The 15303-nt window shown below is 33.9% G+C and overlaps 1 protein-coding gene across 1 annotated transcript in view; it reads right to left on the bottom strand.

Annotated features, from left to right (window-relative positions):
- Positions 1-8888, bottom strand: part of LOC129233009 (BUB3-interacting and GLEBS motif-containing protein ZNF207-like) — a 34212-nt gene extending 25324 nt beyond the window's left edge. The window contains exon 1 of the mRNA XM_054867089.1: positions 8758-8888. Within this exon, the coding sequence (XP_054723064.1) occupies positions 8758-8798 (41 nt within the window). The 5' untranslated portion in view covers positions 8799-8888. The remainder of the gene's footprint in view (positions 1-8757) is intronic.
- Between the last annotated feature and the right edge of the window lie 6415 nt (positions 8889-15303).

The raw sequence follows: 15303 nt of genomic DNA, 5'->3' as shown, positions 1-15303 counted from the left end.
GGTCGAAAGACCAAAAAATTATACTAAAACTAAATGTCTTGTTACAAGAAAGCTTACAGGCTTACATTATGCAAAATGCACCAGATGTGGAAAGTGTGGGCGGACTGTCCCGCCCAGGAATGCCCCCTCCCCAATGAGAAAAATACTCCTCAAAACAAACCCCCCTAAAAATTCCAACGGCGTAGTCAGCACCATGACCCCCCTCCCCCCAGGTAGGCAACCCTGGGCCCGCAGGTATGTGGGCCTATGCACCCTCGAGCCTGAACTTTTTTTTATTTTTTAAAAATATATTTCTTTTATTTTTTGGTTCAGCTTCCTTTTCTTTTTAATTTAATTTATTTTTTGCATTTACAAACCTGTGCAACTTTACTTCGCTTTCTTCCTCTTCTTTAAACTCATCGAGTTGTGTACCGTCGGTTTATTTCATTTATTTATTGATTTTGCACCTTTTTCGTTTCCTTTTGCGCCCTTTGGATGCCAAGGTTGGCGCCCTCTTCTGGGACCCAGTCCCTCTCTGAAGAGCGTCCTCCTTTACACAGAAATACGAATTCCTGCCTCACTCGTTTGAATCATAGGTAATTCAAATTTTGGATGACCAAGTTAATTCAATTTCTTTTCTGAACAAGCTAAGGGCTTGTGGGCTCAGTCGGGGCTTGTCGGACTAGTTTCTATAATTTTGATACTACAGTCATCCCTCGTTTATCGCGGTTAATTCGTTCCAGACTTTACCACGATAACTGAATTTCCGCAAAGTAGGATTCTGTACATATTTTTCCAGTTAGAGCGCATAAAACTTACTTACGGCAATTTAAAATAGCTTTTTATCATAGTTAGAGCCCCCTAGACATGAAACAGCACCCTTAGCCACCATTACATTTTTATTACTTAATATAGTGCACAAAATATGAGAAATTTAGATATGCTAGACGTAATAGATGTCATTGTAAAAATTATTGGTAAATAAACTACACACACACACACACGCAGTTCCTGCACACTACTACTAATCTATGAAAAAACCTCAACTTTTTCGATGATGAACCAATTGCCCGTTAGTGATCGTAGGTGCCCCCGTTCTTCCTCTATATCTATGTATACAACTTAAATAGCTAGTACATTGTTGAACACCATCTAAAGATGTATTTATCCCCTAGTAATAATACGGTGATTTATGCTTTCCAGTTAGTGCTGAACGGTTAACACTAGAAAGACGGAGGGGCCTGTGTGGCCCCTCGCATAGTTTGTTGTTGAATAACTCGGATAATATCTAACGGAACTTAATGGAATTTTCTGACTTTTCATTACATGACACTATTTGAATGCTTGTTTAATCATTTAATCATTCGCCCCATAGTACTGTCAATATTGATCCTTATACCTAGAAAGACGGGAGGGGCAACAGTGGCCCCTAAGCATTTCGACAATTAAAAAATTTATTTTTTTCCTTTCTAATAATTGCTGTAGCATAAAAAAATTGCCATTCACTCTAGTTTAACCTGTAACTTCCTCTTTATGCAGCCGGTCGGATATCCAAATGCTATAAACAGTACCGACTGCTCACCATCCTGACGGTGGCCGTTGCTCTTAGAAAGGAAAACTAATTCAACCTTTTGCCCAGTATAGAGAGAAAAACTAAAAATAATTAAGTACTAAGTTTTTATTTAGTCATGAAAGAAGGTGTATCAGGCATGTGGACTCCATCAGGGAGAATTTTTAAAAGAATTCACTCCAAAAATGGGTAGGGGCCAAACTGGCCCTTTCAGTCTTTCTAGGTATAGGGGCATTCCAAGGTATTTGTGACATAGGTGTGTCCGTAACAAAACTTGTTAAAAGGTTAAAATTTTTATATATATTAAAAAAGCACATTCCAAAGGACACACATGTCATATATTTTTCTTCATTTACTTCATATTATCCATGTAATCGCAATCAAAACATCAAAAATGCAATTTTTAACGTTACGGACTCTACATTGAATTTTTCTTCAATAGTGACTTGAACCGAATTCTAAGCCAAAACTGGTGCTTGGGACAAATAAAGTAAAGGATTATCTCTAATACATATAATAATTTTAATCAAAAGGAGCATTCGTTAAAAAATTATAAGTTGTGAAAATGGTGATTGTAGAGTCCGTAACAATAATTAGAAGAAAAGTTTTGTTAAAATTTTTATTTATGCATTTTATGTCACTAAATTGAATGTTTTCTAACTTCACCTATAGTGTTACAATATTCTAAAATAAGTTTCATGATTATTTAAATTCGGTATTTTTAATTAATTTTCTAAATTTGGTTACGGACTCTACAAAACGTTACGGACTCTACATTTGGCAACCGTTTCAACACAGCTCTTTCTTTACCAAAATGTTTGAACAATCTGCACAAAAAAAAAAGTAGCCCTTTAAAGGAAATTACAACTTATACTTTAAAAAAAACTTTGACTTTCAGAAGAATTTTGACTGAACAAGTAAGTGTATAGGGGGAGTCAGGGCACATTGGTCTGGCTCTCTACTTTTCTTCTTTTTTTTATCTCATCATAAATTTCAATTCGTAATTTTATTTTCTACCATGAGTTAAAATATTTCACACCATCCCAGAAAATTTTCAATTCATTACCTTTTTCCCCCATTAATACTTTAAGAGAACTTTGTGAAGTGAACCAACCTGCCACAGTCCCGGTGTCCCCACATTACGAACTCAACTTCTATTACAATTTTAATGTTAAATATTATCCAACATTTGTACCAAACAAATGTTTTATGATTAGAATCAAAAACCAAAGTTTAAAGATCAATATAATTAAAATTGACCAACATTTACTGTTACTCTTTTTCAACAATCAGCACAATTTGTGTTTTTAGCAACTTCACTATTGCTAATACTGGAGTATTGCTTTTTTAATTGTTCTAAAAATTTTCGTGTGTTTTCTAAAAGTGAAGCAACATACCCCAGGTACTTGGTCTAAAAAAAGTTGTCCTGATTTTTTCCCTACAACAAAAAATAAACTGCTAATACTTAAGAACTAAAAAAACTTATTTCAGCAGAGGAATTCAATTTATTGCTTCATTTTTCATGAAAACCACTTAAAAAAATAAAGTTGCTTAGTTATGAGAGTTAATCAATTAAAAGTAGCACAGCCAAAATAAGTTTCTGAAATTTGTTCGAAATAACTGTACAATATGATTTCATTATAGGAATTGTAGAACTATAGGCGCTACTTTTTGTTGGTCGTAAATTTAAAAAAAAAGGGTATTAAAATTATCAAGGCCGGTTTAACGAGTCCCAATTTACCCTATTATCTTATGGGATGTTGACTGATCTGGTGATCCCGAATTTCAGTATATTTCCAGTGTGACATTTGAAAAATTTCCAGTATAAAATAGGAGTATATATTGTACAAAAAAGAAAAAGAAAAAAATCACTTTCATGTTAAAATAAAGGAACAAAGTAAGGCATGTGAGATGCCATTTCGTACATTAATATTAGGGCCATTAAACAAAAATAAAAGATCTTTCGTGCCATACATGACTGAGACTGATCATACATTTAATTAATTAAATGCAATTATTTGAACCGGAAATGAATAAAATTTTGTTGCTTAAAAATATATGTGATTCCTGAAGCAAAAAATGTTGCCTTTTTAAATTAAATTAACAGAAAATTTAACTTAACTTTAAAAATGCAATTTAAAAAGTATTGGGTTAAAAACATTTTCTTCCTAACATGTCCCCCCCCCCCTCAAAAAAAAGTTATCCCGAAATTTCGACTTACCGAAGATGGTCCGGTATTGATCACTTCAGATAACCAAGGTTCTACTATAAAAGTTGAATTGTTAGTGAAATTTGCATTAAAACCTATCTTTTCTAATATCAAATTCAAGACTGAAGAAATCAACATATCACTTGGTCTGTTCCAACAAGAGGCCACCTTCAATCTGGTAACCCCCCCACCCCCACCCCTAGAGCTTGGGTGCACCTCCCCTAAATATCCCACAGACCCCCTCCCCCCATAATATCAAAAACCTCTCCCCAAAAATGAGAAAAATACCTCTCAAAACAACCCCTAAAAAAACTTCAATGGCACAGTCTGCGGCATGCCCCTCCCCCCCCCCCCCCCAGGTGGGCACCTTTCACATATATGATGAAAAAATAGTCATAACAGTTGATTCTATCTTTGTAACTATTGAATAATGAGGTAGTATTGTTGTTGTTTACACTCTATAAACAATAATTCAAACTATACTCGAACGTGACAAATATGTAGAGTCCGTAACATGTTCATAATCGTGCAGTTCTTCAGTAAATATATCCGTAAAAAATATTTTTTACCTTTTTAAAAAATATTTTGGTGCTTAAATGTATTATAGATAAACTGAGACATAGTGGAAAACCTTCATTAGGTAAGAGTAGTTATTACTTTCACAGAAAATTTGAAGATAGTTTAAGCAAAAATTTCCATGTCTTTTTAGCGTAGAGTCCGTAACATGCTATACATCTTCCTATATCTTTAGAAATTCAACACAAATCTAAACTTTTTTCAATGTTATGACATAACTACACATAGGACTAATCATTTACAAAAAGTTTAATTTTACTATTTGCACTAATCATGAGTAGGAGGCTAAAACATCCTTATGAAGTGTAGAGTCCGTAACAGCCAAATACCTTGGAATGCCCCTATACAGAAAATGTCAGTCGTTCTAGTGTTAAAATGAGGTTGCTCTTCCCTACTTTCTTTGGGGATTTTATACCTCCACTCCCTCAACTAGTACAACTAACCCCTCAGAACTTACTTAAAAGCTTACATTGCTTAAAAGACACATACTTTGTTATTCTTTAGTAGAAAAAGTTTACACGAGCGAAAAAGAAAAGGCTAATTACTATATTTGGAGGAAAAAAAAACATGGAAAAAACTGCGATGTAGTGAAGCCTGCGAAAGTCGAAGCGCAAAGCAGCGAGAGACGACTGTATTACTATTTTTAGATTTAATTTATGACCATGAAATGGATGTCTCAGTTGCCAAATAGATTAACTCCAATTAAAAAAAAAAAATTCCTCATTTCTGCTTTAATAGTGCTTAATCAATGCTTAGCATGTGAATTTATATCAAACTTTTGGTTCAGTACATTTCTGATCCTGCGATGGCAAAAAATGTAACACGGGGGCCCATTCACTACTATGGATAACACCATTTTCTTCGTCACTTTTCTCGACTTTTTTAACCAATTTCAAAAAGGAGGCGGTTATCAGTTCATGACGTATGTATGTTTGTTTTTTTTTGTTTGTCCACTCACAGCGTCTCACCTAGTGAACCGATTTTGACGATTCCTTTTTTAATGCATAAGGGATGGCTCAACTTAGGTCCCATTACTTTGTTTGGCCCTATTTGTTCTTTAGAAAAAAAGTTATGGGCAAAAAACACTAAATTTCATGCAATTTCCCTATCAAATGATTAAATATGAAACCCATTGTTATAAAAGTTTGGTGCCATATAACAGTAACATTAATAGTAATTATAATGATAATTTTGAATAAAGGCTTCTCTGAAGCAAGCATCAAATTTCTTCAGTGTCATTGCTCCATATTGAGGGTAAACCTAACCTGGGAGCGAGGTGATGCAGCGATCAGGATCTGCTTAGCCTTCACAATACTACCAGGTTAGGTTTGCCTCAACTATACAGAATTGCATCACAAACAACTTGTATGCTGTGAAATGCAAATTAGTTAGGGAAAACGTAATATTTAAATGGTTGTTATTAAATTAACACACAAATGAATTCCAGAGAGAAAACAAAGATAAATTTTTAGTGCCAATCGCTTAAAGTTTAAGGCGTGCTTGTAGTTTTTTGTTTTGTTTTTTTAGTATGGAGCATTTTTATGAAAAAACTAAGGTGAAGTTTCCTGATGGTAACTTCTTACTTTTACTGAAATACCTACATTTACACTAAAAAGAATGAAACAAAAAAATTTTGAAAGAAAAAAATAGAACCAACTTCAAAATTGCTCTAAAAAGTGAAAAATGATTTTATTCTTTAAACACCATCGATAATAATTTAAAACATAATTTTTGAAGTTGGCGCAAAAACGATCGATAAGATCATTCACAGCCATAACTCAACTACAACTATAAATTTAACCAGGCCTAGTTTCTTCACTAATACATACACTATGCATTGATGACAGCACATTTGAGTAACGATAAAAATGTTTCGTTCCTAACTTTGGATGATTTTCTGAAAACAATCTGAATAAAGCATGGTTTCATTGGATTTTACTTTTTGTTTTTGCGCCAACTTCAAAAATTATGTTTAAAAGCATTATCGATGGTGTTTAAAGAATAAAATTATTTTTCACTTTTTAGAGCAGTTTTGAAGTTGGTTCTTTTTTTTTTTTTTTGAGCAATCACGATTGCTTATTGCTTTTATTTGACTGTTTTGATGTCCTATGATTTTATTTTCCCGCCAGCACCCTCTGCAGCACCACCGTCGACAGACTCCTCACGATGCTCCTCCTATAGCGAAAACCGTCTCCAGGTTGCCATCAATATCCTACACTTACACGCATACATACACGCACGTACACACACATACATACATCTACACACACATACACACACATACATACACACACATACACCCACACCTACACATAACTACCCACACACTCATGCCTGCACACAGACACAAACACATATGCCTTCAGGGTTGTTTGGTTTAAACCACACTGGTTTAAGCCATGGTTTAAACCAATTGGTTTTTTTTGAAAAACCATGCGGTTTTTTTTAAAAAATGGACACACACATACACATACACAACACACACGCATACATACACACACCTACACACACTCATGCCTGCACACAGACACAAACACATATCCCTACACACACATACACATTCCCCCCTCACACACAAATACTCATAAACACAACTACCCACACACTCATACCTGCACACAGACGCAAACACATATGCCTACACACACACATACACACACATACATACACACACATACACACACACCTACACATAACTACCCACACACTCATGCCTGCACACAGACACAAACACATATGCCTTCAGGGTTGTTTGGTTTAAACCACACTGGTTTAAGCCATGGTTTAAACCAATTGGTTTTTTTTGAAAAACCATGCGGTTTTTTTAAAAAATGGACACACACATACACACACACAAACACAACACACACGCATACATACACACACCTACACACACTCATGCCTGCACACAGACACAAACACATATCCCTACACACACATACACATTCCCCCCTCACACACAAATACTCATAAACACAACTACCCACACACTCATACCTGCACACAGACGCAAACACATATGCCTACACACACACATACACACACCACCCTACACACAAACACACATACCTCCACACACACGCCTACATACACACACACACTCGTGATTGCGAAAAACATAATTTGAATTTAAGAAGTCAAAATTCAAATTCATTTTTTTTTTCAAATTTTTTTTATGTTTTATGGAGTTAATCAAGTTGGCAAGTGAAGCATCCAAATAGCACATTTAGTCTTTAAAACCCTCAAACGAAAGCACTTGGTACGAGCATTTTCTTCTTTGGGTATTTTTCACAAGTCTCCAACTTTTTTTTTTTAATGGTTTTCACAAAGAATGGGGTGCCCCATTATTCGTTACTTTAGGGGAGAAGCTCAATTTATTGTTAAGTAAATTGAACTCTTCTCCAAAAGTAAGCTATTTTCGTTTATAATTATTGGCATTTACTTATTTCTAGACTTTTTGTCACAAAGAAAAAAAGTATGACAGCATTTTTTCCGATTAAGAACCTGCGGTGCGTTGGTCCACTTTTTAGAAAACCCAGATAAGACATTACGAATAGTTAGAAAAGCAAATATCTGAGTATTCCCAACAGTGAAGTTGAAGATGACCCAAAATGTGCTGAATCTTCAACAAAAAAAAAAAAAAAAAAAAATCCTAGAAGGTCATAGCATAAATGGCGCAAAAGTAGAAATGGATTAATTTTTTCCTTTGGTCTAGTTAAATATCTGAGTTTTAAACTTTATGCTTTAGACTTCTAATCCCAAAACAGCACAAGTTAGTTACAAAATATTGGATAGTATCTATCATTTAAATTGTAAGAGAAAAGTTGGGTATGTCAGTCCATCAACAGAATTAATCTAAAAAAGTTATTGAACATTGAAAAAAAAAAAAAAAACTGGGATGATGAGAATCAATGAAACTCATGGTAGAAAATCATATGGATCATTTAAATTTTGGATGCGATAAAAAACGAAAAGTGCCCTGACTACTTAGACGGAAGTAATTAATTTGTTAACATACACATCATTAAAACGAAAAACAAACTATAAACAGTACAATGATCAACAAGAGAATGAACACTTGACTCCAAAAACAAAATGTGTATTCCCAGACCCCCCTTAATGGCTGTGCATGCTGAAGTACCCTCAACTAAACATTAAATCAATGAAAGATTAGATTATTTACAAACATAAAACTTTTGTGAGAAGGTTCTTGATACACTCTTTAATTTTATCAGTTTCTTAAATATCGAATTTTATTTTGTTATTGAAATGTTACATGTAGATCATAGATCTCATTGTGAAAGACCCATTTCAAAATACTATTTCTAATTTATGGATAGAACAACATTTCATTGAAAATAAGTGAACGACTACTTAAATGGATTAAAACTGCTCGGAACATAACGATTACAAAAAAGGATACCAACACCATGGCAGTGGAGGCTTTCTTTTTTTCCTCCCCATTTTGAAACAAGATTTCCTGCAAATGAATCTTCTCTTTCTATTTTTAAGAAATTTAAACTATTTTTTAGAAGGTTTTTGCTGTATGTACTATACAAAAAGACGGCAAGGCAACAGAAAAGGAGTCGGCAATATCTTCGCTTTTCTACTTGATTTTCTTCTCGTTCATGCTGCCATCTAGTGAGCAGATGTATGAGTATCAAGCAATTATTAATTATAAAATAAGATTGGAAAGCACGCTTGATGAAGGTTGTCCTCCCCGTATTCATTTATTACTTATAATTAGCCAAAATATAAATATTTTTAGAATTAAAAAAGTTACATTTAGTGTTTATGATGGAAAAAAATGAAAAATAGACTTTTTCATTTACATACATAATTATTTACTTTAGTGCAATCTTATAAAGAAAAGAGAAGAAGAATGTATTGTTTTTGGTTACACTTGGTGTAAATGGGTGAAGAAATAAATTTTCAAATTTAGTAAATATAAACATGATAAAATTCAAATTGCCTTATAATTGTTAGTAATAATAAAATTATTCAAAGAGACAGGAATAAAGTGGCATTATTAAACGTTTTTTCATTTGGGTTATTCTGAATAAATACATTGCGCATTTGCATGAAATAGACTTAGGATATGTAAGAGCTACGATTCATAAAAAGAGTAATTTAAAATTGGACGACAAACATTGGACGTTCTTGGAATTGGTATTTGTTACATTTGGAGGATGTAAAAGTAATCCTCTGAACAAAAAAATTAATGTAACTTCAACTGATGAAAGTACTCAATAAACTTCGGGGAAAAAAAATATTTTAACAAAGGAATAAAAAAAGCATTGATGGAATTATTTTCTTCCTATTCATTTACTTTTTACAATTAGCATTCATTATTAATCAATGCCAGGTGAAAAATAACTATGTACAATAGAAAAAAAGTTATTAAACTAGATAGTTGATAATCATGTCTTTAAAAAGTGAAAAAGATGCTGAAACATTGTCAGTTGATTAAAGTGAGCAACGAAGATTTTTAATTGGGGAAAAAATTCAAATTCGTTTACAACAAATTTAATGATGAACGTATCAGTTAAAAATATGAGTTTCAGTTTTACATTAAATACAAAATTAAAAAAAAGCCCTCAAACATTTTAGTCTGCAAGACGCTCATATGTGAAACACATTTTCTATGTTAAAATTCTATATGAAAATAGTTTTATTGTAATAAAATGATAAAGGTTATTAGAAAAAACTACTTAACATCGAGGTTTGTGATTTTTTAATTTTCTTTTTACTTCCTTTTACAAAAAAGGAAGTATTACATTCGCGAAAAAAATTTCAATAAAAAGTCGGCCTTAAATTCCATATTTTCCTCACCCCCGAATGAATGTTGAGGTTTTTTTTTTTCCGATCCGACCACAAGTGGATATATGCCTAGGAACGTACAGACACCAGAAATATCCATTTTGACGACCCCCAAGTTAGTTACAATGAATTTTCTCGTGACGTCCGTATGTACGTATGTATGTGCGTATGTGTGTATGTATCTCGCATAACTCAAAAACGGAATGTCCTAGAAAGGTGAAATTTGGTACGTGCACTCCTAGTGGGGTCTAGTTGTGCACCTTCAATTTTGGTTGCATTCGGATGTTCCTAAGGGTGTCTTTTGCCCCTTTTTGGGGGGAAATCATTGTTCATTTCGATGTAAACTCAAGTTGTGTTAAAATTTCTCAGACACTTGGTAATATATCACCAATCTTTTGGTCGCCAAGTTTTGTCGCCAACTTGGCGACAAATTTGGAGATTTTTTTGAATTTCTTTTTTTTTTTAAATTTGGTTTTAGTTTGGCCACTGTTGGTGATATTTAGAGAGTAAATAAATGAATCACATTAAAATTCCCAGTAATGGGGAAATAACATTGAATTGGAGTAAAAGGAAGTCATGTGATGCACACATAAGGTCGTTATATCAAAAAACTCGGATTATTTTCATTCAGATTTTTTTAAATCTTGAAACATTTGTAGATTAGGGTTGGTTGAGGGACGTGGGGTCACTGCGGTAAGTGGGTCACCCCCCTAAAACTGAAATAGGGATAAACAACTCTTCAAACTCTCTTTCAAACTCTTTCGCACAGATCATGTTAAATTTCATCACAGTAATTGGTTTAGCACATATTTGGGATTCGTGAAATTTTTCTAAGTCATAGCACTTAGTCAAAAAGAAAATTCTGAAAAAAAAATTTTTTTTTGCGAGTTCAAGCAACATTTTTCAAAGAAGTGTTTCCAGGTTAGTTTTTATGATAATTAATTTTTCACGTATAGTATAACTTAAAATTCATACAGAAACAAGAATTTTTGAATAAAATATTATTAATAAGTATTTAAGAAGAGGGGTCTCACTTACCCCGTACATTTTTGCTATACGTGGTAAGTGGGTATTATACCCATCTACAAAGTAAGTGGGGATTATACCTACCCCCTCACTATGGGGTAATTGGGTCCCCCTATAATAATGGGGATTTCAAAATAAAGAGCAACTCTGATTAAGTATTTGTATTGGCGAAATACAAGACAACTATGACGACTTAGTTTAGGAATTGATAGTTGAGCTAAAAACTGCTAAAGCTGATGATTATATTTGAAACGTTCGATTTAAGTAGGTCTAATATTGGAAGTTGATGATACAAATTAAAAAATAGTGTTGAATTTTCAAGAACGAATAGGAATAGTGACACTTTTTATTGACATTGCGCAGATGATGTTGGGATAATCCCTGAGGATGAAACGATAATGGTTCTTTTTTACAAAGACGCAGTCATTTAGTGTTTCCAATTTTTTTTTTTTTTTTTAACTTATAATTTTGGCAAATTTACTCAAATTGATATTAATCAACTGTATTACGTTCATTAAACACATCATTATATGTAAAAGTAAAATATATGTCCCTATAGGCTTTCAATAAATTTTACTAATGAAATTGCTTTGTTTTTCGTTTTAAAATTTTCCATGATACAGATTTAAAAGACAGTAAATATCTTATAAATGGATGAATTTACAAAAAAATAATTCACACTAAAAATGTACCGCATTAACGCATTTTTAGATATGCTTCATTTAAATTTAAATTAAAGGGGTACGCCTATGTGCATACACACATGATTACGTACATACACACAGTTCTACGCACACACTCACTAACCCCTTACTCACGCCCGCCTCCTGGGGTAGGCAACCTAGGCGGCCACCTAGGGTGGCAGATTTTTGGGGCGGCAAATTTCGAAGTATGAGAATCTGTTTCAGCGCCAGAAGATTCACTGCTTCAAAGCTTAAGAGTACAAATAATTTAGAGTGTGTATCAGTGCCAAGGGCGGATTCAGGGGAGAGTCAAAGGGTCAGCTGAGAGCTGACCCCCCCGTGACAAGATTTATGTTATGATTATTATTGAACTTCAAATTTTTAGATCCGAAAATATAGTACTTGGAATCAATCTGAATATATTTTTTTTTTTTTTTTTTTTGAGCAATCACGATTGCTTATTGTTCTCATTTGGCCGTCTTTGATGTCCGGTTCCTTTTTCAGCTTGGACCAGGGGCCTCTGCAGCACCACCGCCCACCGTCCTCTGCAGGTGCGGCTCCGAGCACTGCCTCCTGGAATTCGTTTCTCCTGGTCGGTAGCGTCCATGTCCTACACACACGCACGCTCATACACACGCTCATACACACACACACACGCTCATACACAAGCCTTTACACACATACACAAACGCCTATGTGCATACACACATAATTACGTACATACACACAGTTCTACGCACACACACAAGCCTACATATGGACCGCACGCGCGCCTAAACACACACACAACTATACATATACGTAGCCACCCAGGAGGAAGGGCAGGTTTGGGGGGACAGGAGCCGTTTCTAGAAACAATTGCCCCCAATGAGCAGGGTCTTGTCGCAACTTGTGATTGCGAAAAACAATTTGAATTCAAAATTTCAGAATTCAAGTTAATTTTCAATTTTTTTTTTTTTTTTTTTTGCTTGGTTCTGTTTGGTATTTCTTATTCTTAGCGCGTAATAATTCAAAGAATTGACTGGGTTCGTTTACTGGGCCATTGCTATTTTTAATTTTTTGCTAATTTTCAAAAGAAGAATCATTTCTAATGAGGTTAAAGTTTTTTCAAAACACTCTTCCAACTCAAACCTCATGTCGTGTGTGCGTTGTCTGAGATTTTTTCAACTATTTAATAGCTGTAATCTCATGTATTCAGAGCAGAGGGTAACGTGACCAGCCTGTCTACCTAAAGAAATATGAGTTTTGATGAAAATTTAAGGGAATATAATCTATGGCGCAAGCTGCGGCATTAAAAAATGTAGCGGGAAAAGATTGACAGGGTTTCGATCTCATTTGGGGGGGGGGGGCACTCCTGCTTAACTGATACCATTTTAAGTAGGAAGTAACGCTGACTATTAAAACCTGAGCCCCCTTACAAAAATTTCTGGATCCGCCCCGATCAGTGCTTGGACATGCAAGGCATATTTTGGAATGTAACTAAAAATTCAATTTAGTTTTAGAAGCGGCAAATTGCGTGGCCTTAAAAGTCTTTTGAAAATATTAACATCCGTTTCAGTGATATAAGATGCACTACTTTATTAATGAAAAAGACAACTTAAAGTGTGTACCACAGCTTGAATATGCAAAACCCATATTATCATTTTATATTATGATTATTATTATTCAATGGGGGTGATTGGGGTGCGGCACTAGTCAACATCGCCTAGGGCGGCAGAACTACTAGAGCCGGCCCTGCTCTTACTATGGGGTAAGTGGGAGCCCCATCCGATTTTTTAAAAAATATAATCGTTAAGAATATTTAAAACATTATTTTAGAAAATAATGAAGAACTTTTGTTTATTAATAATATATAAGATAAAATAAGACAATAAGTTTAAAAATTTTTGCTTCAAAACTGATGCATAAGGTTTCAAAAACGAACTATTCTCAAAAGAGGTCCCACTTACCCCAACCGATCTTACGTTACATTTAAAATCATAATATATTTCCCACACAATAGGTGATACAGCAACTTGTTAGGTATTTTCATTTCATGGCAGTAGCTATGTTTGAATAATAGGTATAAGTAGACCAGTTTTAACACAAATACTGTAAGATTCAAAATAAATTTAGAGTTTAAAATTTAAAAAAAGGTTCATAGAATTTTTATTTTGATCTTTTGGTGCAAGTCTAGAGGCATAGTCCATAATAAATTTTTATCATAAAATGTCTGTACATGTACATTGTGCATAGTAATCTACAATTTTTCCCCCCAGTCTCTTCTCCCCCTTTTTTCAAGCAGTTCTCAAGTATAATTTTCTCTTTTTTTAAACTGAAAACTGTCACACATGATGATAGAAATTTTACAATGACAATTAGAAATCCTTCATAACAAATTTTGACTATCAACCACTAGGTTTCAACTCTAGCTGTTCTGCCCCCCTCCCCTTCCCCCAGCTACTACCACCAATCCTTCAACTATACTTCTAGGAAACAGTAGTACCACTATTTCCTATTATTATATGTTTCATACTTTTTAGAAGAAAAAATATTAAAATTCGGCAGTTTTCTATGTTTATCAGCTTAGAGTCGACAAATGTTCTGAAATAGATTCAATTGGAGTGAATAAGGCAATTGTTAACACTTGATTATGAAGCAGTCTGAACTAATAAACCTTTCAGCTTACTCTTAAAATTAGGATTAGTTCTCTAAATATTCAATAAATTCTTAAGATTCATAAATAGGTTATAACGTTTAAATAAGATGCGATTTTGTTTAACGCTTTGCTTAATCAGGGGTCCCCTCATATTAAAGGGAAAGAGCACACACCCCTAAATGTCACGAAGTGTCTCCCCCCCCCCTTATCAAGAGCTCCCCAAAATTGAGAAAAATACTCCTAAAAACAACCCACCTAAAAATTTCAATGGATCAGTCTGCTGCATGACCCCTTCCCCTCCTTTGGTGGGCACCCCTGGCTAATGATAAGGTTTCCATCATCATGTACATTTTTAGTGTAAAATAAATTGTTAAACAATTACTTTACTTAATAAGTTTACTTAATTACTTTACTTAAAGTCATGGTGTATAAGAAAAAATGCAATTTTTTACATATACTTTTTCCCGAATTGTAATTTTGGAATAAAAATATTGCAAGAATAATCTATGCAGTTTAGCCAGTTGAAGTTAAGATTGTATAATGCAGTGCAGTTAAATTTAGAGCAATACATTCTAAAAATTCAAATTTGATTAATAAAAATTAAATCAACTGATTTTAATCAGTGATTTTGTTAAAACAAGTTCGTGGTTACAATTTTTTTTTTAATTACTTAATTTAAATCAAGACTTTAATCATAACTCAAATCAAGCTGATTTAAATCAACGAACACTGCTTATCATTAACCTTGCGTTCGACGAACCTCACCAGTCGACCGGTAAGTAACCAGTTACTAACCACAGCG

Source organism: Uloborus diversus, unplaced genomic scaffold (assembly GCF_026930045.1).
Source record: "Uloborus diversus isolate 005 unplaced genomic scaffold, Udiv.v.3.1 scaffold_15, whole genome shotgun sequence".
Lineage (NCBI taxonomy): Eukaryota > Metazoa > Arthropoda > Arachnida > Araneae > Uloboridae > Uloborus > Uloborus diversus.
Note: the sequence above shows the minus strand (reverse complement) of the source record. Positions and strands in the feature narration are given on the sequence as shown.